General features: G+C 42.0%; 1 protein-coding gene across 11 annotated transcripts in view; it reads right to left on the reverse strand.

Moving 5' to 3' along the window:
• ccdc88ab (coiled-coil domain containing 88Ab) overlaps positions 1-27,316 on the reverse strand; it is a 137,043-nt gene that overhangs the window by 101,389 nt on the left and 8,338 nt on the right. For all 11 annotated transcript variants that reach the window (XR_004564654.1, XR_004564653.1, XM_034185652.1 and 8 more), the window contains exon 3: positions 10,050-10,158. Coding sequence is in view for 9 of the 11 variants with exons in the window: in XM_034185652.1 (XP_034041543.1) it covers positions 10,050-10,158 (109 nt within the window). In the remaining 2 variants the exon portion in view is untranslated. The remainder of the gene's footprint in view (positions 1-10,049; positions 10,159-27,316) is intronic.

Here is a 27,316-nt window from a genome sequence, read left to right on the forward strand (position 1 = left end):
AGTAATGTACACACATGGTAAATGGACTGCATTTATACAGTGCTTTTCCATCTATAGCAGAAGCTCAAAACACTTTACATTGATGCCTCACATTCACCCATTCTCTCACACACACACACACACACACACACACACACACACACACACACACACACACACACACACACACACACACACACACACACACACACACACACACACACACACACACACACACACCCCAATGTCAGGGTGTTGCCATGCAAGGTGCTCACTACACACCGGGAGCAACTTGGAGCTTAAGGACCTTGCCCAAGGGTCCTTAGTGATTTTCCAGCCAGACGGGGGTAACTGCTCGCATTTTGTTCACCAGTGAGGGCAGGGCTACACACCACCAGAAAGAGCAACATAAAGGAAACCCAGAAGGTTTACCTGCATTTGTTGCTTGATGAAAACAAGGGCTGCAAACAACATTTTAAGAATTGATTAATCAACTGGTTATTTTCTCAATTAGTTGATTTGTTAGGGCGGTAAAATGTGAAAAAATGTTGATCAACATTTTCCAAAGCCTAAGATAATGCATTAAAATGTCCTGTTTTGTCCAGCATCCACAGATACGCACTTTACTGTCAAATAGGAGTAAAGAAACTAGTAAAATAAACCAGAAATTATTCACATTTAATCAGAGAATTTAAATATTAAAACATCCATCCATTTCCTATACTCGCCTACTCCAATCAAGGGTCATGGGGGACCGGAGCCCATCCTGGCAGTCAGAGGGCATGAAGCAGGGTACACCCTGGACAGGATGCCAGTATGTCACAGGGCCCCGTAATAGACAGACCAACACATTCACACCCACATGCACACCGACGGACAATTTAAAATTTCCAATTCACCTCCTGCATGTGTTTAGATATGGGAGGAAGCCAGAGAAGCCAGAGGGAACCCATGCAAACACGGGGAGAACACGCAAACTCCACACAGGTGGAAATCAATCCCATGACCTTGCTGTGAGACAACAGTGCTAACTACAAAGCCACAGTGTTGTCGATAATAAAACAAACAATCAAAAAAGATTCATCAGTTATCAAAATAGTTGCCCGGTAATTGAACAGTCAATTCATAACTGATTATTCATCATAGCTCTAATGTTTACACCCAAACACAGCAGTGTTTCATGCAGCTATGAGGCAGGGTGTTCGATGAGACATCAAAAAGTCTCTGCTTCATTTGTTTGTTTCAACCAGAAGAGAAGCAGAATTGACGCAGCATTAAAAATACACTAAACAAGTATTTAAACAGACTTTCCCAGCTCTAAGACATGTACAAACTGAGAACCAAATGTACATTTTCAAACCAGTTTACTGGTACAATCGATATTACCCACCACGACTATTATTTCATGTAAAAAAAAAAAAAAACCTAAAAAAAAAAAAAAGCAAAGCAAAAAAAAATGACATATTAGGTCTAATGCAATGTATGCACACATTCACACAACTGTTCTCTTAATCTCTTCACCGCATTGTGAAATCCAGACTCTGAATCCTGTCTAGACATTGAAACCCTCCTACACAATCTACTGATTTCAGAGAGAGACGAACAATTTCATGCACACTGACACACGTCTTATGCATGCTCAGCTCAATACACTTAACAGTCATTCCCCTCGCATTCCCATGTGGAAAATGACAGTCTCAATCTACTTCAGAAGTTCAAGAGAAGGAGAAAATAGTAGAAAAGTGGGGACTAACTGCTGCAGTGAAAATGAAAGAATGGGGGAGGAGAGGCAAAAAGCAGAGTCTCCACAAACGTTCGACTCTCTGCCTCAGTCTACTGATGGTTCAAAAAGGTTAATGAATTAGATTTCTGTGGACACCAGAACATACTCTGGTGAGTCAGCAAGGGCTTAAATTCAATAAAGACCTAAGCCATCCCCCACACTCACAGCCATCCAGCTTTTAGACAACACAACTGTAGTGTTGAATCCATTACAAACATTTGCTCTTTTGGGATACAACATTACTTCCCTTGGAATGTCTTACAATTGATTTCTATCTAAGATTACAGAGTAAAGTCAATGAACAGGAGGCTTAATTTGGTTCAATTTTTTTTTTTCTTTTAAATAATGAAGCTTACTCTAGCCTCCTTCCAAACAATATCAAGCATCCAAATTGAGAAGCTGCAAACTAGATTAGCCAAATGGATGAATGGTTTTCTCCATCTTGATGACAAATGGAAATATGAAATCAATAAAATCCAAGAACAGAGAAAAGACACAATTGAGTGGCTGTAACTGAGGTGGAGACAATTAAATTCTGTATATCTGTGGTCTCAAAAGCATTCATGCAGCATTCTGCAACATTTAATTTTAAATCAATCAACCAGATAATTTATGATTTCTCTCATGAATTCCTTCACTCAAAACATTGTCGTTGGAAATTGTTGTACATACAGTATTTGAAACAAAAACAACAACAAAAAAAAGCCAAACAGCTAATGTTTTACGTTAAGGGAGTTTTGCATATACTGAATGAACAATGAAGGAATGCGGAACAACTAAGACAGGGCTCCAAAACCACTGAAAGAAACTGATGCAAATATCCTCAGATTTGTACCACAGAAAAGTGGTGGGTGAACAAATCCTTTATAATTAAGGTGAAGTTATTTTACTGTCAAATTATTTAGTCTTAAAATCTTGTCAATATTGTCAACTCAAAAAAAAAAAAAAAAAAAAAAAAAAAAAAAAACCAGAGTAACAGAGGGATGGACTGAGAAGATTAGTGTAAGACAACGCAGGAATAAGCGTTTCATTGTTATCTGACATTGTCCCGCTAAAGCTAAACCTAAACCAAAACATAGCTAAATACACACAACAGTGGCTTTAAAGCCTCTAAACCCTGCCACCTGCTCACTCTGAATGTGCCAGCCAGTGCCTTTAAATGACTTTTCAGAAGAGCTTGTTGAACCTTGTATTAGATGGGCTACAGCAGCAGAAGAACACAGTGAGAACAACTCCAGTTAGCTAAGAACAGGAAACTAAGACTTACAGTGGTCACACACTGACCAACACTGGACAATAAAAGATAAGAAGGAGTCTTAATTTCTGCCATGACATTCAGAGGCAGGGTTAAAAGTTGCCATAAAACATGAAGTCATGGATCCACTCTGCCTTACCAAAAAGTAATACATGCAAGTATGTTTCAAGTATACTTCCAGTTTACTTTTTATATACTTTTCAGTACTATTTTTTGGTAAGGGCTGCCTTGTATCAACCATTTAGGCTCATGGTGGGATAATGGTATGGCAACTGTGTGATTATTGTCAATATGGACCAAACTTTCCAAGGAATGTTTTCACCTATGCCATCAAGAAATAAGACAGCTGAAGCTCTGAGGACAACAGGGGGAGCAAACCAAATACCAGCAAAAGTGAACCAAAAAAAAAAAAAAAAACCATGACCAGTGAGTGTATATTCTTATATAGTACACAGAGCTAAATTCAATACAGATGCTCTAAAATCTCTTCATATCATGGTTAGACTATGAGCACAGTGTAAACAAGCATTGCATAATGATGAAAGTGAAACATGGACTCAATATACTATTTAAAAGAATAACTTTATTGCCTAGGATAATTAAAAACAGGATTCATTGCTTTAAAGTGATAAGACAATAAGTCATTGTTAAGTGTACTTGAAAACAAAGTTCTTGATTAAGAATGTTCAAACAGACATAATATTTCATTGTTATGCATGGTCCAGTTTACAAATGCTGTTAATCAGCTATCTGTGATTGATTACTTTTGCCTTGCAGGTGACAAGAAATAAGAATCTGTCTATAGATGATTATTTTTGTTTACAGTGTATTCTCTTTGCTATAAGGAAAAGTGCATCTTAAGTTTGTTTGAAAAAGTTCATCTTTCTATTTTATTTTGTCTTATTGTGAATATGTTAATCAGTGATCGATTGGTTAAGCCTGCTTCTGGTGTTGTAGAGACAGAGTGTGGTAACAAGAGAGAAGAAGAATAAAGAAAAGGCAGCAGACATACGTGCTGAAAAAGTCTGTCAAAAAGTGTCTTTTTCATTCATTAAAAACCAATTCTTGCTCCGTCTGCGGAGTGTAACATTCAGCTGTCCTCCATATTAACAAGTTTATGAGAAAATGTAACACAGTCCTATTAAAAGATACTAGAGGCCTTAAAAGTCACAGTTTTCTCCATTTTTCCAATGCTTTTACATGAACGCCTCACTTTAGGTAATAATTAACCGCCGTCACGGGGACCTTGAGGATGTGGGTCAGAGCTCTACATCTGAAGTGTGCAAAATTCCTTCTCCATCAATGTAGCTCTGTTTCTCTCAACTCAGTTGTGCTACTGCTACAACATGCAAGGTCACACTAAAATTCTTAATAATCACAAATACAGTCAAAACACTGATGCAGCATTTCAGAGAATCATAGTTTCTCCAAGGTCACCATACATGACAGAGTGTATTAAAAATAGGCATATTAAGATTACAGTAAATGTTTAGGTAGGATGTTGCAGATTTTCCAAACTATCAATAAAGAAGACAAGATTTGAACACATGGGTGTGAGTCACATTTGCATTCCCACTGTGTTTTATGTTGGAATATCCTCCCCAACCATCTGCAAATGATACGACTGATCACATCCCACCGCATCGCTGACCTCTGCATCAAAAGCTGCACATTTGTGAATGGATCACTCATGAAATAGTCATGTAAAGTGAAACATGGACAGTGTTTTCTAATGTTATCAAAGAACCTCACTTCCTATTTTATTTTACCTACATCCCCATTTTGCCTCCACTAAACAAGTCTGATATAATAATCAACCAAAACTAAATAATTAACTCAAAGCCGAATGTGCTGTTGAATATGAGGCAAGCTTGAAAACATCTGACGGAGGACGCACCTTTGCATCTGTGCGTGCATTATGTGAATTTGCAGCAGACACACTATTAAAGTAAACTGTTACATGAACATAAGGTTGTATTTGTTGGTGTCTTCTGTGTTTGCAAGCATTTTTGCTGTTTTTTTTTTGTGTTTTTTTTTTATTTCAAGACATTTTTTGATGCTACGACCTGTTGTTGAATTGATGCAGATGTTTATTTTTGGTTTATTTTGGAGCATATTAAGTGTTTTGTGCTGTTGCTGGTGTGGTCTTAATTTGGAAATGTGACCGCTATCATCACCGAAAGCTGTCTGAATAATCTGAATGGTTTCCACCTGGCTGTTGCCCAGTTTCTGGCAAAATTTGATGCAGTCACGCTGCTCCAGCCGTTCCGCCATTTCCTTGCAAAGAAAAAAACGACGAGAGACCACACCCATCCTCACACAAAGGCTGCTTACCAGCAAATGACGCAATCGACAGACGTGAAAAAATTCATGCATGCGCACAAAGGTTCAAGGTTGGCTCATGCAAGCACACGTGATTCGAATCCATCAGGTTTTTGAAAAAAATAAAAAGGTCGGATACTTTTCTAACAGACCTAATCTCGTATATATATATATATATATATATATATATATATATATATATTTGGGAACGTGATCCACAGGTGTACATAATTAAAACAGCAACCTCATTTTATACGCAGAACGGCACCGCACGCAAAAGAGCGATTTTGCAGAAATAAATGGACGAACACGAAGTTAAAAGTGATCACAGTGTAAAAAATGACTGTGTTTAAAGCCAGGGAAAAAATAAAGCCAGCAAGCCATGGATGGAAAGGAAGCCAGTGAGACGGAGTACAGAGGCAGCTCTGGTGGTTCGGTTCTAGCTGGTCTGGTGCATTACAGGTGGACAGCAGCTTGGCGCACAGCGCACAACCGCAGGACTGTACTGGAGCGCCTATTTTTGGACTGCATTTAAAAAATGTGGCATCTTTAAATGCTGCTGTGAATCTGTGAATTGAAAACCCACACTTTAAAGGGACCAGGTGTGGGAGGGCTGGAGGTCTGGACCAAACCCATGCCTAAATATGCGTCAACATGGCGTTATCGTGGCGCTATCACGGCGCTACGTGGCTTAGTGTGGCTGATACAAGCCATTCGAGGCTCTAATGACAGGTCGGTTGTGGATCACTAAAGGCTGCTACATGGCACAAGCGGGGTACAGAGAGGCACATAGAGGCACCTTCATAGGGTCATTCTTCTTTGAATAATCGCTGACACACCCATGCGTGGCTCCTTATTCATCCTTCGGTGGGACCCAGGCTTAACTCTATTTCGGATGATCAACGTGGCTCTTCTTTCTCTTAAAAGGCTTTATTTTATTCTGTGCGTCATGTTGGGAAGCGGTAGCTACCATTGCTAATTTGATTAGCTGTTAAGCCCAGGTTACACACAGATGGTTTTGTCGGCGGGTAGTACGTAGACCGAAGTTCGCAGTAGTTCCGGCTGTTTTTGCGGTGGAAAGGGGCGGAGCATTTCGCCAGTGTTTTGAGCGCCGTACTAGCCGCAAATACGCGGCTAAAACGCCGCTAAATCCACCAAATAAAGCGGAGTTTTGACGCCATAGCATCCGGCACATGTCAGGCAACGGGGCTTAATACTCAGTTCTATCCTTTACAATCGCAGGTTAAGACGCGCGTGAGAACGGCGGTGTTCTGCCGCCGCCGATAATACCCTGTGTACTGCTGGATTTATCCAGGCAAATCCTGTGTTACTCCAGGAACTTTTGCATATAGGCACCGCCCTCAGAGTATAATAGGCTGAAGCAGCTGTCAGTGCAGGGGGAGGGAGTGACAAGGAGCTCATCTCTCAGCCTTTTCTTTTCTCTCCTTTTCCCCTCCTCAACGTGTTGCTCATTTCCACCACAGGGCTACCCTCTGCTTCTGAACCAGACCTCTTGGTAAGTCCTATTGCCGCTGCCAATTTTATTTTAAAAGGCATACTGGAGCTTCTCTGCAAAAATATCTGGAGCTGGCCGCGAGTGAGAGGCCTGCATGCAGCGCGCTAGCGTTTTTATACTGACCGCCGCCTATCGGCCGTTTGGAACGCTATTAACCGGGAGGTGGCGTTTAGAACAGCGTACTGTCTGCTAGCGCCGCCGTTTTGTCTGCCTCTGTCGCCGGTTAAAACACCTTTGAGGACGCCGATGTGGGCTCTATCGCCGTTTTACACGCCGTTGGTTAGGGATACAACGCCGGCCGTCAATTACGGCGGTGTAAACTGCGCCACTACAGGAAGGGGCGGGATGACACGGCGATTAAAAAGTATCAAACGCTGTTGTTCGCGTTGTCTCTGTCGTCAGGCCACTTCTCCGGGAGCACTCCCGGAATTATTCGACATGTTGAATAATTTTTTCGACGATTTCCGGTGAAGCCGGAACCAAACCACGCCCCCGTGCGCCGGCGTTAACTACGCCGTTTGATCCCTAAAACGGCCCGGAAGGGGCAAAATCTCTGCCGGGATGCTTCCGGGAGAGTGTACCGTCTATGTGTAAACGGAACTTTATGCTCTAGTCTTCTTCTGTTTTTTTTTCTGGTAACGTTGCAGTGCCACACACAGGCCTGGCATATGTACTACAACAAATTTGCCTCAAACATTTTTTGTAATCGAATTATTCAAGTTACTCAACTAATCATTTCAGCCCCAGTTTCCTCCAAACATGACGCCTGGCATTCATGTCAAAGGGTTCAATATTTGTCTCATCAGACTAGAGAATTTTGTTTCTCGTGTGTCTGAGAGTCCTTCAGGTGCCTTTTGGCAAACTCCAGGTGGGCTGCCATGTGCCTTTTACTAAGGACTGACTTCCGTCTGGCCACTGTACCATACAGGCCTGACTGGTGGATTGGTGCAGAGATGGTTGTCCTTCTGGAAGGTTCTCCTCTCTCCACAGAGAAATGCTGACAGAGTGACCATTGGGTTGTTGGTTACCTCCCTGACTAAGGCCCTTCTCCACAAATGCTTAGTTTAGACGGGTGGCCAGCTCTAGGAAGAGTCCTGGTGGATCCCAACTTCTTCCATTTACGGATGAAGGAGGCCACTGTGCTCATTGGGACCTTCAAAGCAGTAGAAATTAGGCATGTGTCTCTCATCACTGACAACAATTCGATACGCACCTTGATACACTACCAGTGATACAACACATGACGATACGATGCGATACGATTCACCCTTGTTCCCAATTCGATGTAATTTGATATGTATTTGATGGCAATGCCATTCTTCACAATGCGATACGATGCGATTCAACATGATGCAAAGAAATTATAGAAAAAATTTAAATAGAAAATAAGAAGCTGCAATTCAGTATGGTACTATGGTATTCTTCTTCTGATTCTACTAGAGGCAGAGGATTTGTTTTACTCCTTATAAGCAGCTAATTTACCAGATTCAATATTATGGAACAGGAATCAGTTCCCTCATAAGTGGAACCTGCTTCATCACAATGTCAGAACTTAAACAGTACCGTACACCGTAAAACAACATCACTCTCAATGAGTGGCTTAAAGGAAGTCACTCACTGACAGAGAACCGCCTTGGCAAAAGTCATTTGAGATACTTTTCTCACCAGAGTTTTGCTGGAGCTTGGTTTACAATCTGAGGAATATCCGAGTGGAGGTGCAGCGGCCGTATATTTTAGCAGCACAGCATTCTTTACAAACGACCTGCGTCTTGTGAAGTTTCCCATCTTTTTTAAAACAGCCAAAGTATCTCTAAATGCTTGATTTAAATGTTTGAGGTCCATGTTTTTTGTGGTAGAAAAGTGCTTTCTGGCTTCTGCCCGTGTTCAAAACAAAACACGAAGCAGGGATGGTGCATTCAAAGTGCCTGGGGGAAAAAACCCCCAAAACAAAACAAAAAAACAAACAAACAAACAAACAAACAAAAAAATCGATGCAAGCATGAAGTGAGTGATGCGATCACGATTTCACCCGTCAACTGAATCAATCGATACACTCGCATTGTGCACATTTGTATCTAGATACTGATTCATACTGATTAATCTCCACGTGCCTAGTAAAATGTTTCTGTACCTTTCACCAGATTTGTGCCTCGAGACAATCCTCTGACTTCATACTTGGTTTGTGCTCTGACATGCACTGTCAACTGTGGGACCTTATATGCAGGATGTGTGTCTTTCCATATCATGTCCAATCAACTGAGTTTACCTCAAGTGGACTCCAATTAAGCTGTAGAAACATCTCAAGGATCATCAGTGGAAACAGGATGCACCTGAGCTCAATTTTGAGCTTCACAGCAAAGGCTGTGAATTCTTATGTACATATGATTTCATAGGTTTTTTTTATAAATTTGTAAAGCTTAACAAAACAAACTGATCAAAATACAGAACATCAAAGAAAACTTCAACCTTCTTGGAGATGTCAACATGTTACACTTGTACATCCTAAGTAATGCACGACTTGATATATCAGGTTTAATGACAGCTTTTGGAGCGTGATCATTTGGGTTGGATATTGTTCCTGCAGCCACGCCAACACATCTTCCACTGACCATAGTGACACCCTCTTTGTCAGGCCCATCGTCACCATGCAATCACATCAGGAACTTCCCGTGTACAACTGTGGGACCTTATATGTAGACAGGTGTGTATCTTTCCAAATCATGTCCAATCAACTGAGTTTACCTCAGGTGGACTTCAATTAAGCTGTAGAAACATCTCAAGGATGATCAATGGAAACAGGATGCACCTGAGCTCAATTTTGAACTTCATAGCAAAGGCTGTGAATACTTATGCACATAAGATTTCATAGTTTTTTTTTATTTTTAATAAATTTTCAAAAATCTAAAAAAAAAAAAAAAAAAAAAAAATTCACATTGTCATTATGGGGTATTGTGTGTACAATTTTGAGGAAAAAATTAATTTCATCCATTTTGGAATAAGGCTGTGCTATGAATACTTTCCGGATGCACCACGCGTGCGTGCGTGCGTGCACGCACACACACACACACACACACACACACACACACACACACACACACACACACACACACACACACACACCTATATAAGTAGAATAAATAAATCATATCTAGATTCTTAATCCTTACAGCGCATTCATTAGAATGAACTCTTACCTGATAGTAGGCTTTTATCTGCCTGATGAGAATGGAGAGGTTCTGGATTCGTAGTGTGGGATCATTGTTCACTTTCTTGTTAGTTCTCTGCACTGTGGCCTTAGGGTTTCTGTGGAGAGGTTAAATTGAAAATCATTACATAATTACAAAAAAATAAAGTAATCCAGGTACTAGCATTCTACAAATATTTTCATTAAAAAAAAACAAAAAGCATCACTGATCAATCTAGGAGATATAGAAATGTCTATTTTATACAGTTTTAAAGAAGTGTTTGGATGTCAATGCAGTGCTTTTAAATTGATGCTTCAGTTTGACTCGGTTCCACCCAGAATAAGTGAACGGGTTTGTTTGGCTAAAATCATTAGCAGCAGAGTGATAATGGAGTGTGGCACAAATCTGTTTGGTATCACGACAGTGTTAAAGAAAACAAGACACACTGCAAACCGTATATCACGTAGTTAAAAAGGCAGCTGGTAAATCTGGCTGCAACACTGCAACAAATCCATCAACAAATTAAAAAAAAAAAAATCATTCAATTCAAATCAAACATTTTGTTTAGTCACTTGGATACATTTTCTCACAGACATGAGGAAGGTTCTGAATAAAAGTTTTTGATATTTAGAGTAGCGTGTGCTTGTTCACGTTTCAACATGTTTGTCTCACTATAAAATTTAACCATGAGCTTCACTGAGTTCACCGGTCTGATGTGTCGCAATCAAAATGAAAAGGTCTTGTAGAATTAGAAGAAGAAGAAGGAGAAAAAGCACTGCATTTTTTAGATGTTATCCGAGGAACTTTGAAAAAAGCATGCATGACGACTGATGTTATCACAGGTGTCAACATGTTTTAAAGCGTTTAAGACATTCCACATACATACATACACACACGGTAATCTAATAATCTAAACTGCTGCTTGTAACCCAATCCTCTCTTTAAACACATTCAGTGACAGGGTTATATCCACATACACTCAACAAAAATATAAACGCAACACTTTTGGTTTTGCTCCCATTTTGTATGAGATGAACTCAAAGATCTAAAACTTTTTCCACATACACAATATCACCATTTCCCTCAAATATTGTTCACAAACCAGTCGAAATCTGTGATAGTGAGCACTTCTCCTTTGCTGAGATAATCCATCCCACCTCACAGGTGTGCCATACCAAGATGCTGATTAGACACCATGATTAGTGCACAGGTGTGCCTTAGACTGCCCACAATAAAAGGCCACTCTGAAAGGTGCAGTTTTATCACACAGCACAATGCCACAGATGTTGCAAGATTTGAGGGAGCGTGCAATTGGCATGCTGACAGCAGGAATGTCAACCAGAGCTGTTGCTCGTGTATTGAATGTTCATTTCTCTACCATAAGCTGTCTCCAAAGGCGTTTCAGAGAATTTGGCAGTACATCCAACCAGCCTCACAACCGCAGACCACGTGTAACCACACCAGCCCAGGACCTCCACATCCAGCATGTTCATCTTCAAGATAGTCTGAGACCAGCTACTCGGACAGCTGCTGAAACAATCAGTTTGCATAACCAAAGAATTTCTGCACAAACTGTCAGAAACCGTCTCAGGGAAGCTCATCTGCATGCTCGTTGTCCTCATCGGGGTCTCGACCTGGCTCCAGTTCGTCGTCGTAACCGACTTGAGTGGGCAAATGCTCACATTTGCTGGCGTTTGGCACGTTGGAGAGGTGTTCTCTTCACGGATGATGTGAAGGAGATGTGTTGCACTGCATGAGGCAAATGGTGGTCACACCAGATACTGACTGGTATCCCCCCCCAATAAAACAAAACTGCACCTTTCAGAGTGGCCTTTTATTGTGGGCAGTCTAAGGCACACCTGTGCACTAATCATGGTGTCTAATCAGCATCTTGGTATGGCACACCTGTGAGGTGGGATGGATTATCTCAGCAAAGGAGAAGTGCTCATTATCACAGATTTCGACTGGTTTGTGAACAATATTTGAGGGAAATGGTGATATTGTGTATGTGGAAAAAGTTTTAGATCTTTGAGTTCATCTCATACAAAATGGGAGCAAAACCAAAAGTGTTGCGTTTATATTTTTGTTGAGTATATATCTGCAGTATGACTACAGTCACAGGAGCAATAACAAGAAGCCATTCATGCATTTAATACTTACTGATTTTTACATGCTTTCATTAGAAAGTACCACAATCTTTTTGGTAGCAAGCTTGAATAGGAAGTTGTGATTATTAAAAGTTTGCTGAAAATGCATATTTGAAAGTTAATGAAGCAAAAAAAAAAAAAAAGCAGGACGCGTGCTGTTAATGTACGGGTATCAATCTTCATCGACCTCACAGTTTCATTACAATTCGCCAGCTGACAATTTTCAAATGTACAATGATTCTTGATGTATCACCATATTTCTATAAAATTAAAAGGAGTCTGTGTGAAATCGTCTCCTTCTGGGAAAACCGTAACGAGCATTAGGGGAAACTTACAACAGCGATCAATGGATGGATGGATAATTAACCGGGGGTGTCAACTGTTTGAAAAGTGGAGAAACCTCTGAAGACGAAATGCACCCCACAGCTAAATCGGTTCACTGTGACACTTTCTGTATGCCTTTACTTTGACAAAAAGCAGAAAATTTAATGACTCAATATTCTATATAGGAATGGCTATATTTTATTCGCACAACAGGTTAATTTCCTGCAGCTTATATGTCTTAAGATTGATCTAGTTAAGGACTTTTCACACATGGAACTTAACTGGATTGTAATACTAGCAGAACTATGACCACTACCTTTGCACCCCCCAGACCTAAACCAAACCAACTGTTTTAGGTTCCTTAGATGACCCCAAAACACAACCAGGGTGTTCCCAAAAATAAAAACTGGCCTCATGCCAGTTATCCAAGATGGCCACCAAAATAGGGTTTTTCACTAAAACACCTTTAAACAACATATAAACAACTTAAATATCACAGAGATTCAATGGGAAGACAATTGCAGGTCACAGCAAACTCATTTGTGCCTAAACTAAATTCCTTCACGGGTTTAAGATTCTAAATGGTGTCCAAAATGGCCACCAATAGACCCTTATAATTAAAATACATAGTAGGAACAAACAATAGACTTGATAATGACAGAAATCATTGGTGTTTTAGTGAAAAAACCCTGTTTTGGTGGCCATCTTGGATGCCATCTTGGATAACTGGCTTGAGGCCAGTTTTTATTTTTGGGAACATCCTGATTGTGTTTTGGGGTCATCTAAGGAACCTAAAAAAGTTGGTTTGGTTTAGTCCTGGGGGGGGGGGGGGTGCAAAGGTAGTGGTCGTAGTTCCCCTAGTATAACTGCAATGCAAGACAACAGACAATTTTTCATTTATACTTAATTACTGTACAGTGCAATTCTGGCTCTTCTCACAAAACCTGATCTCTCTGGACTGAATCCTTTCTTCTGCTGGAAGAAGGATTTAAAAACTTTCCTACTGAATGCAAGTCAGGGTTGTGTCCCTGCAACAGCAAACTAGGTTCATCTTTTTAAATCAGTTATTGGAAAAATAATTTGTTATTACATCTTAAAATAGTAACAGCAGAGATATATCCATTTTAAGGGCAGACATTCTACAACATTTGTCTAAACCATTTTACTAAAAACTCAACAGAGGAGGTCAAAAATGATGTACTGTTACCACCATAAAAACTTTAATTTTACATGTGTTTAATGAGGTATGCATAATTTATTTATTTTAATAAATAGCAGATCATAAAGACACAACCCAGATAGTCTCAATTTAAAATCCTTTGTGAGCCAAAAGGCCACAGTGTGAATGTGTTAAATGGTCTTTTGATAAGCCCTGTCACACATGCACACTACTCAGAATGACACAATGTTCTCTATAATACTGGTCAAAGGGTGGGGGGTCTATTTAACCCCTTAATTAAACATCAGAAGGGCGACTATAATCCTGTCAAGGCGAGGACGGTGACGCAGTGAATGAGGTGAGTGACGGACAGAGACAAAGACACAGCAAGAAACGATTGCTCTAGTCACACATTCCATTAGCAGAGTCAGACAGGAACATGGTGACCACGATAACACAACCAGGGCAACCCCACACAATCCGCCGCTCTGTCTGTTTTTGACTACTCCTTGATGCACATGAGCACGCGACAGGCTAACCCTCCTGCGGTTCTGCAGGCGAATAAATAGAGAGGCTTAGTGATGGTAATGCAAAGGCAAAAATCCCACATATTGCCTCCCTGCCTGTTCCTGCTGATACAGCAATCCTAAGACTTAAACAGACAAACAGATTGGGGATGGACTGCCAGAAAGCCAGCAAGACAGACCACAGGTCAGACAGACAGCCAATAAGCCACTCGGTGCTTTCAATCGGCGCTGCAGCTGGGGGCCGCTGAGCTTTTTTCCTCCAGTCTTCTAGTTTTTATTGGCCGGGTAGGTTAGGGAGTAGGGTTAACCTATATATGACAGAGTACATTACAGTCAGCACGGGCAGCCAAGCACAAGCCCATGTGCACACGCGCACAAACACAAAATGCAGGCTCGATCTGGCCATGTGTTGGGGATGGAGCCTATGAGCTGTACTGTTCAAACAGTGTGCGTTTGTGCACCAGAGATGGGCACCGAGGCAGGCAGACATATAAAGCCTCTTTCACTCACGTACTACCACCCTGAACTTGTCCAGACTTTCCCCACAAGGACAGTGTCCAAAAAAACAAAAACATCCAAATCACTTGGACTGGACATTAAATGGACTTTAATTTGCCATCTCTGTGTGATATCCGACTGAACAGCCCAAACAGACGTTCGGTGGATTCAAAGCAAGTGAGTATGGTGACATTTCTATCATGCAACTGGCCCAAAAAGAAAAGAAAAATGAATATATATTTTTGGGGCAATTTTCAGCCTTTATTACAGGATCCTGAGACAGACAGGAAATAAGGAAGCAAAGATGGGAAGAAACAATCACCCAGACAAGGATTTCAAACCCGGTGATGCTGTAAACCACATTCCGCAGCATGCAACATTTAACCCTTCAGCCACGAGCTCCGCCAGAATACAAACATACAAGACTTAAGAACCGCCATTAAGATGCCTACAAAATGTTCTTTCACACAAAGAGATTTGGGAAGTTCTGAGGACCAACTCAGAAATTATTTGACAAATTTAAGAAATGATGAGAGTGAATTCTACAGCATGTTTTGCCTACCGCACACTGTACCCAAGCGCCAACCATCACCTAAACCAAAAGAAGCATTCCCAGCGGGTGAGTCTGCATCTGCTACAGACAAACTCCTGCAAGCATGCTGCATGTGTGAAAAGGCTTCACCCGACATTGTAAATTGACCTCATTCAGGCATGTTTCTTATTTACATTGTAGGAAGCTTGAAGAGCTGAAATTCAAATTAAAAACTGGTAACTTCCGTATGGAGTGGATCAATTTGGTGGATTCCTTTGGAGTTAATTTATATTAAATTTTAACTCCAGTTGCAGCATTTGTTTATGAAAACGGGGCAGGTAGAATGCCACTTCTTTTCCCTCAAATGCACTTGGCAGCCACCTCTCACAAATTCTTTTCTCCCACATGAACAGATGTATACAAACAGACCCCTAGGGATCTGGAATGTTGTTCTCGTGATCTCATTTCCTTGTCATCTCATGGATGCATATCTGCTTCCGTCTTTGTCCTGTGTATTCCACAGGGCCTCTTCCCATTCATCTGCAGTTGTACCCAGAGATGGGAGTTAAAGCCATTTCCCTCCAGTTGGATGTGATGCATTATTTTAGGAGAAATCCTAATTTACAAAAAACAGTTTATAGTGAGTATGAAAAAAAAAAAAAAAAAACTTGAAACAAAATAGATACAGTGGATAAAATAAGTATTGAGCACCTCACCATTTTTCTCAGTAAATATATTTCTAATGGTGCAATAGGGCACCGCAGTCTCATTTGAGCCCTGCGTGATATTGCGGGATTTGACCATTATGGGGACAGTCGCTCCTGGAGTGCAATATGTATATATATTATAATATAATATAATATATACACAGCAGCAATCGGCTGCAATCACCAAAGCAGTCGTGAAAAGTGTTTTTTTTCTGGAAAAAGGGAAGACAAGGCAGATGTAAGACGTCGTGTCGGTAAGTGTTCGCTTACATAGCTAACCAGAGTAGCTGCGTTCTATCGCCTGCAAAACCGCCTCAACATGTTCCGGTTCATAAACAAACCGCAACACATGTCCACTTTCCTACCGCATCGTCACTTTTTCTTTACATTTTCACTTTGTTTGCGTGTAATTTGCCCAAAAACTCAAGAGAAAATGCTGTGTTTTTTCCCCCCCGGAAATAGAGAAATTGCATCATATGCGTCATATTTTACCCCTTTAGCGCCCGCCCTCAAACAAGACTGCGGTGCCCAATCGACATGGTATTTTCATTAGATGTCAGTAACAACACAAGTAATCCATAGATACAAAGAATTCAAACCATAGCTGTCCATGAATTAAGTTATGTGTAATAAAAATACTGGAAGCAAAACGGATACAGTATAGATGCATTACAGAAGAATAAAATGTATACATTTGTTTTTCTTACCACTGTCACCTGTGTGTTGCTCTGGGGGTTAGTAAGGTTAAACCTTACTTGTGTAAAGTGCCTTGAGGCAATTTTGTTGTGATTTGGTGCTATATAAATGAAATTAAATTGAAATTCTACTCACTAACTGAAAGACAAAAAGTCAAAAAAAAAATTTTTTTTTTTACTTTGTGAAGGATTAAATCAATACCACTTAAAATTATAAATACTGTCACTTCAAAAATAATAGCCAGGATTTAATAAGAGGCATGGTAAATAAGAGGCACAATGTCCTATCACATAGTGGCTTATGTGGCAAAATCCACAACAATATTTCTCTCAGTGAAACTGTGAAAGTCCACACTTACAACACTGTTGCTGCACTTTTCTTCAGGTGAACAGAAATATTTCACTTGCCGTCACTGTTCATTTAATAGTGAGCTGATCTTAACAAAATGCAGTTATTTCCTACAAATGCTTGTGGACCAGAACCTGCAGGGAAGAAAATGGAACCCGGTCTATGTACCAGCAATAAGGTAAAAGGTGAAAACATTTAAGGAGAAAGAAAAGGTGGTTTGTGATTGCATTACCAGAAAACAGTGAAATAAAACAAAAGCATGGCATTCAGAAAAAAATAAATAAAAAATTATATATATCAAACAAACAAACAAACAAACAAACAATCTCCCTCACACTCCATCCCCCCAGGGAGCTCAGGTCCTATACCAGAGGCCTTGGAGTTTGAGGGTTCTGTGCAGTATTTTAGATGTTCTTAGGACTGCACTCTTCTGGGCAGAGACCTCTGATGTTGTGCCTGGAATCTACTCTTTTAATTTGGGGGTTACAGCTCCTAGTACCCCTATTACCACTGGGACCACTATGGACATTGCCTTACACATCTGCTCCAGTTGCTCCTTCAACCCTTGGTACTTGTGCTCCTTCTTTTTGATCTTGCTGTCAGCTGGGATTGCCACGTCAATCACAACTGCAGTTTTCTTTCCCTTGTCAAGCACCACTATGTCTGGTTGGTTGGCCTGCAGCTGCTTGTCTGTCTGGAATTAGAAGTCCCACAGGACCTTAGCCTTGTCGTTCTCAACTACCTTTGGTGGTGTCTCCCATCAGGACTTGGGGATTTCTAATCCGTATGCGGCACAGATGTTCCTGTACACGATTCCTGACACTTGGTTAGGCCTCTCAGGTGCACGCTGTCCCAGCTTGCATCTTTCATCCTGCTACTATGTGCTGGACTGTCTCTGGGGCACATTTGTATAGTCTGCAACTTGGAGCAGGTCAGATGTGGTAGACTCCTGACTCTGTGGATCTGGTGTTAAGCCTCGGTCCCACCGAGTGAAGAAGGAGCCACGCACCCTGTTTTTTTTTTTTTTGTTTCGTGAGCTATCGTGGCAGTATAGTGGCTCAGAGTGGTTCTTAGAGGCATTATCTTCAGTTAACGAGGCTCCTCTCTGAGCGTGGCGTTAATTTCAAGATGTTCAAAATTTAGCAACAACAGCGTGGCGCAGTTTGTGTTCGAGTTACTTCGACAGCTTAGAGGCATTTGCGTGGTGCTTACGAGTCTGCAAAAAGTCCATTATCCATGTGCCTGGCACCTTCGCAGGACCTGAGAGGCTATTTTTGCAGCGGCTCCTCCTCTTGCGCACACCTGCTCTGTGCGCTGGACTCTATATATTTTGTAGTGGATTAATCATTTTCTGCCAAACCTTGGATGCTGAAAACACCTTTAATCACTTCTAGAATCAGAGGACTGTTTCATCTGGACGCTTTTTTTTCCTCTCTTTCCTGCTCCATGTGGAATGTATTTTGAACAGCTTAAGGTAATTATTTTTAATGTTTTTTATAGCTTGATAAAACAGTTCCAAGATGTAAAAGTATGTCTGTATGTTGATGTCTGTTGTATGTAAAAGTATGTTAATTTAATATCTTGTTAATGGATCACATGAGCTCCGCTGTGTGTGCGCACTGACGCAGGACCTGAGAGGCTATTTTTGGAGCGGCTCTCCTTTGCGCACACAAATCCACCTGCTCTGTGCGCTGGACCCTATATAAAATAATTATTTTGTAGCGGATTAATCATTTTCTGTCAAACCTTGGATGTCGAAAATACCTTTAATCACTTCTGGAATTAATGGATCACATGAGCTCCGCTGTGTGTGCGCACTGAGGCAGTGACTCATCATCACGCTTCAAACGAGCATTTAGGCAGAACGCCAGCTCACAAAAGAGTGCTATTTCAGTCAATATTGGACGAACACAAAGTTAAAATTTGGGTGACTGCGTGAAAGTGGATGGAAAGTGGAAGCCATGGAAGATAACTCCAGTGGAGCAGCTAAGAGCAGGAGCTGTGCGGCAACACAGGTGGAGAGCGTGCAAAAGACCAATTTTGAAGACATAACACAAAGTTAAAAGTTGTATCATGGTAACTTGTAAGCTGCGGAAGAAATAATATATATATATATATATATATATAGAAAATGATCCACAGGTGTATATAATAAAACAGCCACCTCATTCTGTATGCAGAACGGCACCGCAAGAAAGAGCACAGAGGCAGCTGTCCATGAAAGGACAACAGCGCGCGCGCAAAAGAGCGCTTTTGCAGAAATAAATGGACGAACACAAAGTTAAAAGTGGATTCACGTAAAAATGAAACGTAAAAATGATTCACGTGAAAAGCCAGGGAAAAAATACAGCCAGCAAGCCACGGATGGAAAGGAAGCCACTTAGAAAGGGCAGAGAGGTGGCTGTCCATGAAAGGACAACAGCAGCGCACGCGCAAAAGAGCGATTTTGCAGAAATAAACAAAGTTTTGTGTGTTTAAACCCGCCAAAAAAAAAAAAAAAAAAAAGCCAGAGAGCCGCGGAGCCAGCGAGGAGCACAGAGGCGGCTCTCCAGGAACCCGTGGTTCGGGTCTAGCTGGTCTGGTGCATTACAGGTGGACAGCAGCCTGGCGCACAGCGCACAACTGCGATGGAGTGTCTATTTTTGGACTGCGTTTAAAAAAAAGAAAAAAAAAGAAGGGACATCTTTAAATGCTGCTGTGAATCTGTGAATTGAAAACCCACACTTTAAAGGGACCAGGTGTGGGAGGGCTGGAGGTTTGGACCAAACTCATGCCTAAACATGCGCTAACATGCCGTTATCATGGCACTATGTGGCTTAGTATGGCTGATGCGAGCCATTTGAGGCTGTAATGACAGGTCGGTTGTGGCTCACTTGAGGCTGCTACGCGGCACATGCGGGGTACAGAGAGGCACATAGTGGCACCTTCATAGTGGATACATGATAGATGAAAACGTGGGTCATTCTTCGAATAATCACCCCACACCCATGCGTGGCTCCTTCTTCAGCCTTCATTATTCGGTGGGACCGAGGCTTTAGGGCTTCTTCTTGTGCTGCCATGAGCCGAGCCTCTGTGCTGTCCTTTAGGCCGGCCTTTTCTAGCCACTTTCTAGTCCTCTTGATGTCAGCCACTATCTATCTGTCGATCCCATGGAGGGGCTTGGTTTTCCATGATATCACCTCCTCCTGTTCCTTATCACTGTCTTCACGTGCCTGAGGCAATCTTGTAGCAGCTGATGTCAGGGAGCCATCTTTCTGATGTATTCATGGATGCTCCTCGTCTCATCCTAGATTGTGGCTCTGACACTCACTAATCCTAGCCCTCCCTCTTTCAGTTGCTCATAGAGCTTCCCTCAGGGTACTGGACTTTTGGTAGAAACCTCCATTCATTGTGAGGAGTTTTCATGTCCGGACATCAGTGGCATCTATCTCCTCCTGTGGCCAACTCAGTATCCCAGCTGGGTATCTGATGACTGGTAGGGCCTGTGTATTGATGGCTCGAATCTTATTCCTACCAGTGAGCTGGCTTCTCAACACCTGTCTTATCTTTTGGAGGTATTTGGCTGTGGCTGACCTTGCATCTGCATCCCATTGGTTTGTGGGATTCCCAGGTACTTGCAGCTGGCCTATATGTCCGCTGCTTCCTGGCAACTCCACCCCCTCAGTCCGGATCACCTTCCCTCTCTTTGGCACCATTCGGTCACACTTATCCAATCCGAATGACATCCCGTGAGGTAGATCAGTAAGTCAATGTCTCGCTCATTCTTGGCATTCAGCTTGATGTCATACATGTACAGGATGTGAATGAGGGTTAGTCAACTCCTGAATGGATAACCATAGCTGATCTTTGTGATGAGTTGGCTGAGGGGGTTGAAGCCGATGCAGAACAGCAGCGGGGACAGTGCTTCACATTGGTATACAGTGCAACTGGAAAATATTTATAGCGCTTCACTTTTTCCATTTTTTTTTTGTTACAGCCTTATTCCAAATACACACACACACACACACGTCCTAGCGTGTTGCCCATGGGGATCCATGGGCTCTAGATTAGGTAGTGTTTGTAAAATTGGTAGCTGAGATTTTTTCAAGGGTGGTAATAAATTATGCAAAGTTTCTACAATGAGTTGGAATGGCGCATTAGTCCAGAATATTTTTAGAACCTTAAACCTTAACAGTTTTTAGAGGAAGAACTCAACCCTTTTATTTTCTGTTAATTACATAATTTTTTATGTTAATTTACTGTCTTAATGTATTTTTAAAGTGTTTAGGTTCTTGTTATCATATACACACTATTGTCATTAATATTATCATCATCATCATTATTATAATTATTTTATTTTAATATTACTTCCATTTTTTTTATTTGATTTTTAAATGACCACAATGGAAATAAGCATTTATCACTTTCTTGTGCCATTCATGTATTTTTAACATATTTATAATTATATTATATACTTACACTGAACTTACTAAATAAAATCATGCACTCACTCATGCATACACATGCACAGATACAATGCCAGTAATGTTTAGGATGTAACTATAGACCCCAGGTATGGGGCCCAATGCACTCTATAAAAAAGAAATCTAAGAGAAATAAAATAAAATGCACACATGCCACTTCACTTTTAATATACAGATGATTTAATGCACCCTGCTGGAATGGCGTGCAAGTCCACAACGTAATTATCAATGTTCATTGTTGTTACCTAATATCTGTAGTTTCTCCAAGAATATTAGTCCTATCAATATTCTGTTTTGACAGCGTTCATCATTGACCCAAAATACATAAGCATACCAAACGGCAAATGGCAGGCCTCCCCAGTTACGCACAAATAGAGACGCCACTTCGCTTTTAATACATTGTGGCAAACTGTGCGAAAGAACGAAAACCAAGCCAGAGCTTTTCTGCATTCTGCCCCAAGCAGGTGCTTTTATTTTTACACACCCACATAGAGAGACAGTGGCGGAAGACATCAAATGCACTACACATCCCACTCATGGTAACAGCAACATGACATTTTACTAAACTGACTAAACCAACTGAACTACAAAAAACCCCCACAATAAATCAATGACACCAACAACACTGTTAAAATAACATGAACCACAATAACAACATTTAAAACCACAAAATCCCAAACTCTTATGGTGCATGCAGCACAACGTCCATTCTTCACTGTTGTTAGCAAATATTCCTAATTTCTCAAAAAATAGTCCTATCAAATTTTTGTTTTCACAGCATTCATCCTTTGGTATACATAATTATACCAAACGGCAGACATCAGCTCTTCCCAGTTTCTCTGTGAACTGAATCATACACATGCATGCAAGCATACTCGCACACAGTGGCCACTGTGCTATTATAATGTACGGTGTTCCCTCGCTATATCGCGGTTCACCTTTCGCGGTCTCGCCAGTTCACGGATTTTTTTAGTGCAGTTTTGCATGCTTCTTTTTTTTTTTTTTTTTTTTTTTAACTGTCTGCAGTGCTTAGTTGCAGCCAAAATCTGGCAACGGGTCCAGAGACTACACTCGCTGTTTTGATGCAGAGCGCTCCAGCAGCAAAGAAAAAGCACGCGCATTGTGTTCTGCGTGTGTCTGTTTATAAGAATCTTCTCGATCAGAAGAAAAAAAGAGCGCCAACAACTACCCATATCACTCGGAAAAAGACACCTGCCCCGAAGTGGAAAAACACGCTGCGGAGTGGCGCCACGATGAAGAGGCGCGATCAGAGGAACTGTGACATACTGGTCAGTTACTATTAATAATTTCTTATGTGTCCAACCTCGTAGGTTGATTGTTAAAATTAAATGTGTTAGTTCTAAAAGCCATCATAATTATTTATAGGAAAACATTCTATTTTTATTTCTCAAACAAATGTTTGGTCCTGAAAACAGGTTTTGATCTTTGGTTTCATTCTATAATACTGGACTTATTTTTGTACTAAGGTTTGAACTTTGACAGTGTTTACACAGGAGAGAAAAGTGAGAAAATGTGTGTAGTGAGGGGTTTTACAGCCTTAAAACATCTATAATAATTGTAAAAAAATAACACTGGCGACTTCGCGGAATTCACCTATCGCGGGCTATTTTTAGAACGTAACTCCAGCGATAAACGAGGGAACACTATATATATATATATATATATATATATATATATATATATATATATATATATATATATATATATATATATATATCTCCATCCATCCATTTTCTTCCGCTTTATCCGGAGTCGGGTTGCGGGGGCAGCAGCTCAAGCAAAGCCGCCCAGACCTCCCGATCCACACACACCTCCCCCAGCTCCTCCGGGGGAACCCCAAGGCGTTCCCAAGCCAGCCGAGAGATGTAGTCCCTCCAGTGTGTCCTGGATCTTCCCTGGGGCCTCCTCCCAATGGGACGTGCCCGGAACACCTCTCCAGCGAGGCGTCCAGGGGGCATCCGTAAAAAATGCCCGAGCCACCTCAACTGACTCCTTTTGACGTGGAGGAGCAGCGGCTCGACTCTGAGCTCCTCCCGAGTGACCGAGCTCCTCACCCTATCTCTAAGGGAGCGCCCAGCCACCCTGCGGAGGAAACTCATCTCGGCCGCTTGTACTCGCGATCTCGTTCTTTCAGTCATGAGCCAAATCTCATGACCATAGGTGAGGATCGGAACGTAGATCGATCGGTAAATCGAGAGCTTTGCCCCCCTACTCAGCTCTCTCTTCACCACGATGGTCCGATACAGCGACCGCATCACTGCAGATGCTGCACCGATCCGTCTATCGATCTCACGCTCCATCCGTCCCTCACTCGTGAACAAGACCCCGAGATACTTAAATTCCTCCACTTGAGGCAAGGACACTCCACTGACCTGAAGAGGGCAAAGCACCTTTTTCCAGTCGAGAACCATGGCCTCAGATTTGGAGGTGCTGATTTTCATCCCGGACGCTTCACATTCGGCTGAAAACTGCCCCAGTGCACGCTGAAGGTTCTGATTTGACGAAGCCAACAGAACCACATCGTCCGCAAACAGCAGAGATAAGACTCTATGGTTCCCAAACCAGACCCCCTCTACACCCTTGCTGCGCCTAGAAATTCTGTCCATAAAAATAATGAACAGAACCGGTGACAAAGGGCAGCCCTGGCAGAGGCCAACGTGCACTGGAAACAGGTTTGACTTACTACCGGCAATGCGAACCAAGCTCCTGCTGCGGTCGTACAGGGACCGGATAGCCCTTAGCAAAGGACCCTGTACTCCCAGAGCACTCCCCACAGGGTGCCCCGAGGGACACGGTCGAACGCCTTCTCCAGATCCACAAAACACATGTGGACTGGTTGGGCAAACTCCCATGAACCCTCGAGCACCCGATGGAGCGTGTAGAGCTGGTCCAGTGTGCCGCGACCAGGACGAAAACCACACTGCTCCTCCTGAATCCAAGGTTCAACCATCGGCCCCTCCCTGAGCCTGGTTCTGCTGGAGGTTTCTTCCTGTTAAAAGGGAGTTTTTCCTTCCCACTGTAGCCAAGTGCTTGCTCACAGGGGGTCGTTTTGACCGTTGGGGATTTACATAATTATTGTATGGCCTTGCCTTACAATATAAAGCGCCTTGGGGCAACTGTTTGTTGTGATTTGGCGCTATATAAAAAAATTGATTGATTGATCGGTCGAATTCTCCTCTCCAGTACTCTGGAATAGACCTTACCGGGGAGGCTGAGGAGTGTGATCCCCCATAGTTGGAACACATCCTCCGGTCCCCCTTCTTAGGGGGACCACCACCCCGGTCTGCCAATCCAGAGGCACTGTCTCAGATCGCCACATGATGTTGCAGAGGCGTGTCAGCCAAGACAGTCCCACAACATCCAGAGACTTAAGGTACTCAGGACGGCTTTCATCCACCCCAGGAGCCTTGCCACCGAGGAGCTTTCTAACCACCTCGGTGAGTTCGGCCTGGGTAATGGATGAGTCCGCCTCCGAGTCCCCAGTCTCTGCTTCCTCTTCGGAAGACATGACGATGGGATTGAGGAGATCCTCGAAGTACTCCTTCCACCGCCCGACAACATCCCCAGTCAGAGTCAACAGCTCCCCACCCGCACCGTAAACAGTGCTGGTGGAGAGCTGCTTCTACCTCCTGAGGCGTCACATGGTTTGCCAGAATCTCTTCGAGACCGACCAATAGTCCTCCTCCATAGCCTCTGCGACCGCACAGGCTGCGGCTATATATATATATATATATATATATATATATATATATATATATATATACACACACACACACACACACACACACACACACACACACACACGTTTTTTCCACATCTTGTCCAAACTTCACCAAACATGTACCATGAAAATTTACAATAATGTTTGATTAATGCAACTCCAAATATAAGGGAATGACACAGGTGAAAATATCTCGGTCAGGTATCTGGAAACGTGAAGTTAACCTGCATTATTAAAACTGAAAACAAAGAAGTAGCTCTGATTTTCACTTTGTTACTTGGTTAAATGATGTCCTGCTATTTCCTGAAACTTACTGACTAGGTACAACAGGGAGAGAAGCCCTAGAAAAGCCCTGAAGCCCACTGGTGCCAGTGCTTATCTCAGGATTCGGCAGTGTGAAGAGGATAAGAGTCTACAACTTCCCCTGGAAAAGACACCACAGTCTAATGCACATTACTTCCCCACCCAAAGTCTGTACCCATTTACAGCTGGCTGGACTGAGACAATGCAGATTAAGTGTCTTGTTGAAAGATACAGAAGGGTAGCATGACTAGCAATCGACCCCGGGTCTACATATTGGTAACCCAACTACTTATACCACAGAACTAAATGTAACCTAGAAATTCTAATTCTGAGAATGCATCCATTTAACTATATTAGATATTATCCTGTTTGTTAATGGCCAAGAAACAAGTTGTACCCAACCCAACCTTAAATTGTTCCTCTGGGATTTCACGTGTCATTGTTTCTACGGTATCGGGTGCCTCACATTATTGAGGCCTTATTAAAGTTTTGTCCCCTTAAGGTCACAGCTGCCATTTCCTGTCTGACTTGATACACATCCTTCCTTTTATTGACATAAAGAGAGAGAGAACAGAATAAGACAAAGAAGGGGATGAGTGAGGCATGACTTTATACTTGGAACCAGAACCCCACAGCCCAGTTAGCAGCAGGTAACCAAACAGACCAGCATCCCAGCAGCAGACCTGCCTGCCTCCTTACTTTAGTCCAGCTGGAAACCAAATATGTCTCCTGTAACAAGGTTCACAGAAAGCCATCAAAGGCTGGAACTTGCTGTGCAAAGAGAAGACGGACCAAAGGGAGGTAAGGTACGGACAGTACACCAGCCAAAAGGTAAAAGAGAAAAACCAGCAGGAATAGAGATGAGAGAACACCTGAAAAAGCATAAAGAAGAGGGTACTGACACATGATGGGAATAAGGGATGACAGAAAGTGGGAAAAGAATAAAAGTGAATAATAAAGATGGGACAGACAGAAGAGGAAAAAACAAAGAAAGAGATTTCAGTTCAAAAAGAGCTGTGAGTCAAGTAGATGTAATAAACAAGCCATGAATCCAGAAAAAAGTAAAAAAAAAAAAAAAAAAAAACCTATACAACCCATTCACAAAGCTCTTGGATTAGCATCAATCAAAATGTGGAAACTTGAGGACATATAATTTAAGGACTGCTTGTTTGTTCCACTACTGAGGTGTTACATCAGATCCTCACCACACTTGGTGTATCTGTGAAGGTTCACCCCATAATCACCACTGAGGGGGCTTTATACCTTTAAAATACAATATGGAATCTTACACTGTACTCATGAGGGCGAATGTAGCTCAGTTAGTAGTATAGGGCAGGTTATTCATTAACTGAAGAGTTGGTGGAGTTGATGCTTGATTGCTGTCAAAGTGCCTCACACTGACAATGTATAGAAAGTAGATGATGAGAATCCAGCCCTACTGTGAAATTACATATGAGACCAGAAGGGAAGACCTGATGCACAGCCGCGAGGGTCTGAAACTGATAGGCATCTTTCCTGTAAGTGTCTGTCTTGTTTCCAAACCTTTGGCAACACAAGACAAGTGTAGGAGAGAAATGAATTCAACTGGACAGTTGTTGTCACACTGACAAAAATTTAATTGGCTTCCTTTTGCTGGGCGGGAAAACGAATTGGCTTGACAGCATGCAGAAGGCACTGTAATTGGCTAGGTAATGTCAGTCAAAATGAGGCGGGAGAGTGGGTTCTGGGCCATGATGGTGCCATCTGGGCCTCGCCAAGCTGTTAGATAATCTTGGGGTCTCCCTGTCTTTCTGTGGGCTCCGTCATGCTGTGTCAGCGACAACTGCTTCC

Source organism: Thalassophryne amazonica, chromosome 13 (genome assembly GCF_902500255.1).
Source record: "Thalassophryne amazonica chromosome 13, fThaAma1.1, whole genome shotgun sequence".
Lineage (NCBI taxonomy): Eukaryota > Metazoa > Chordata > Actinopteri > Batrachoidiformes > Batrachoididae > Thalassophryne > Thalassophryne amazonica.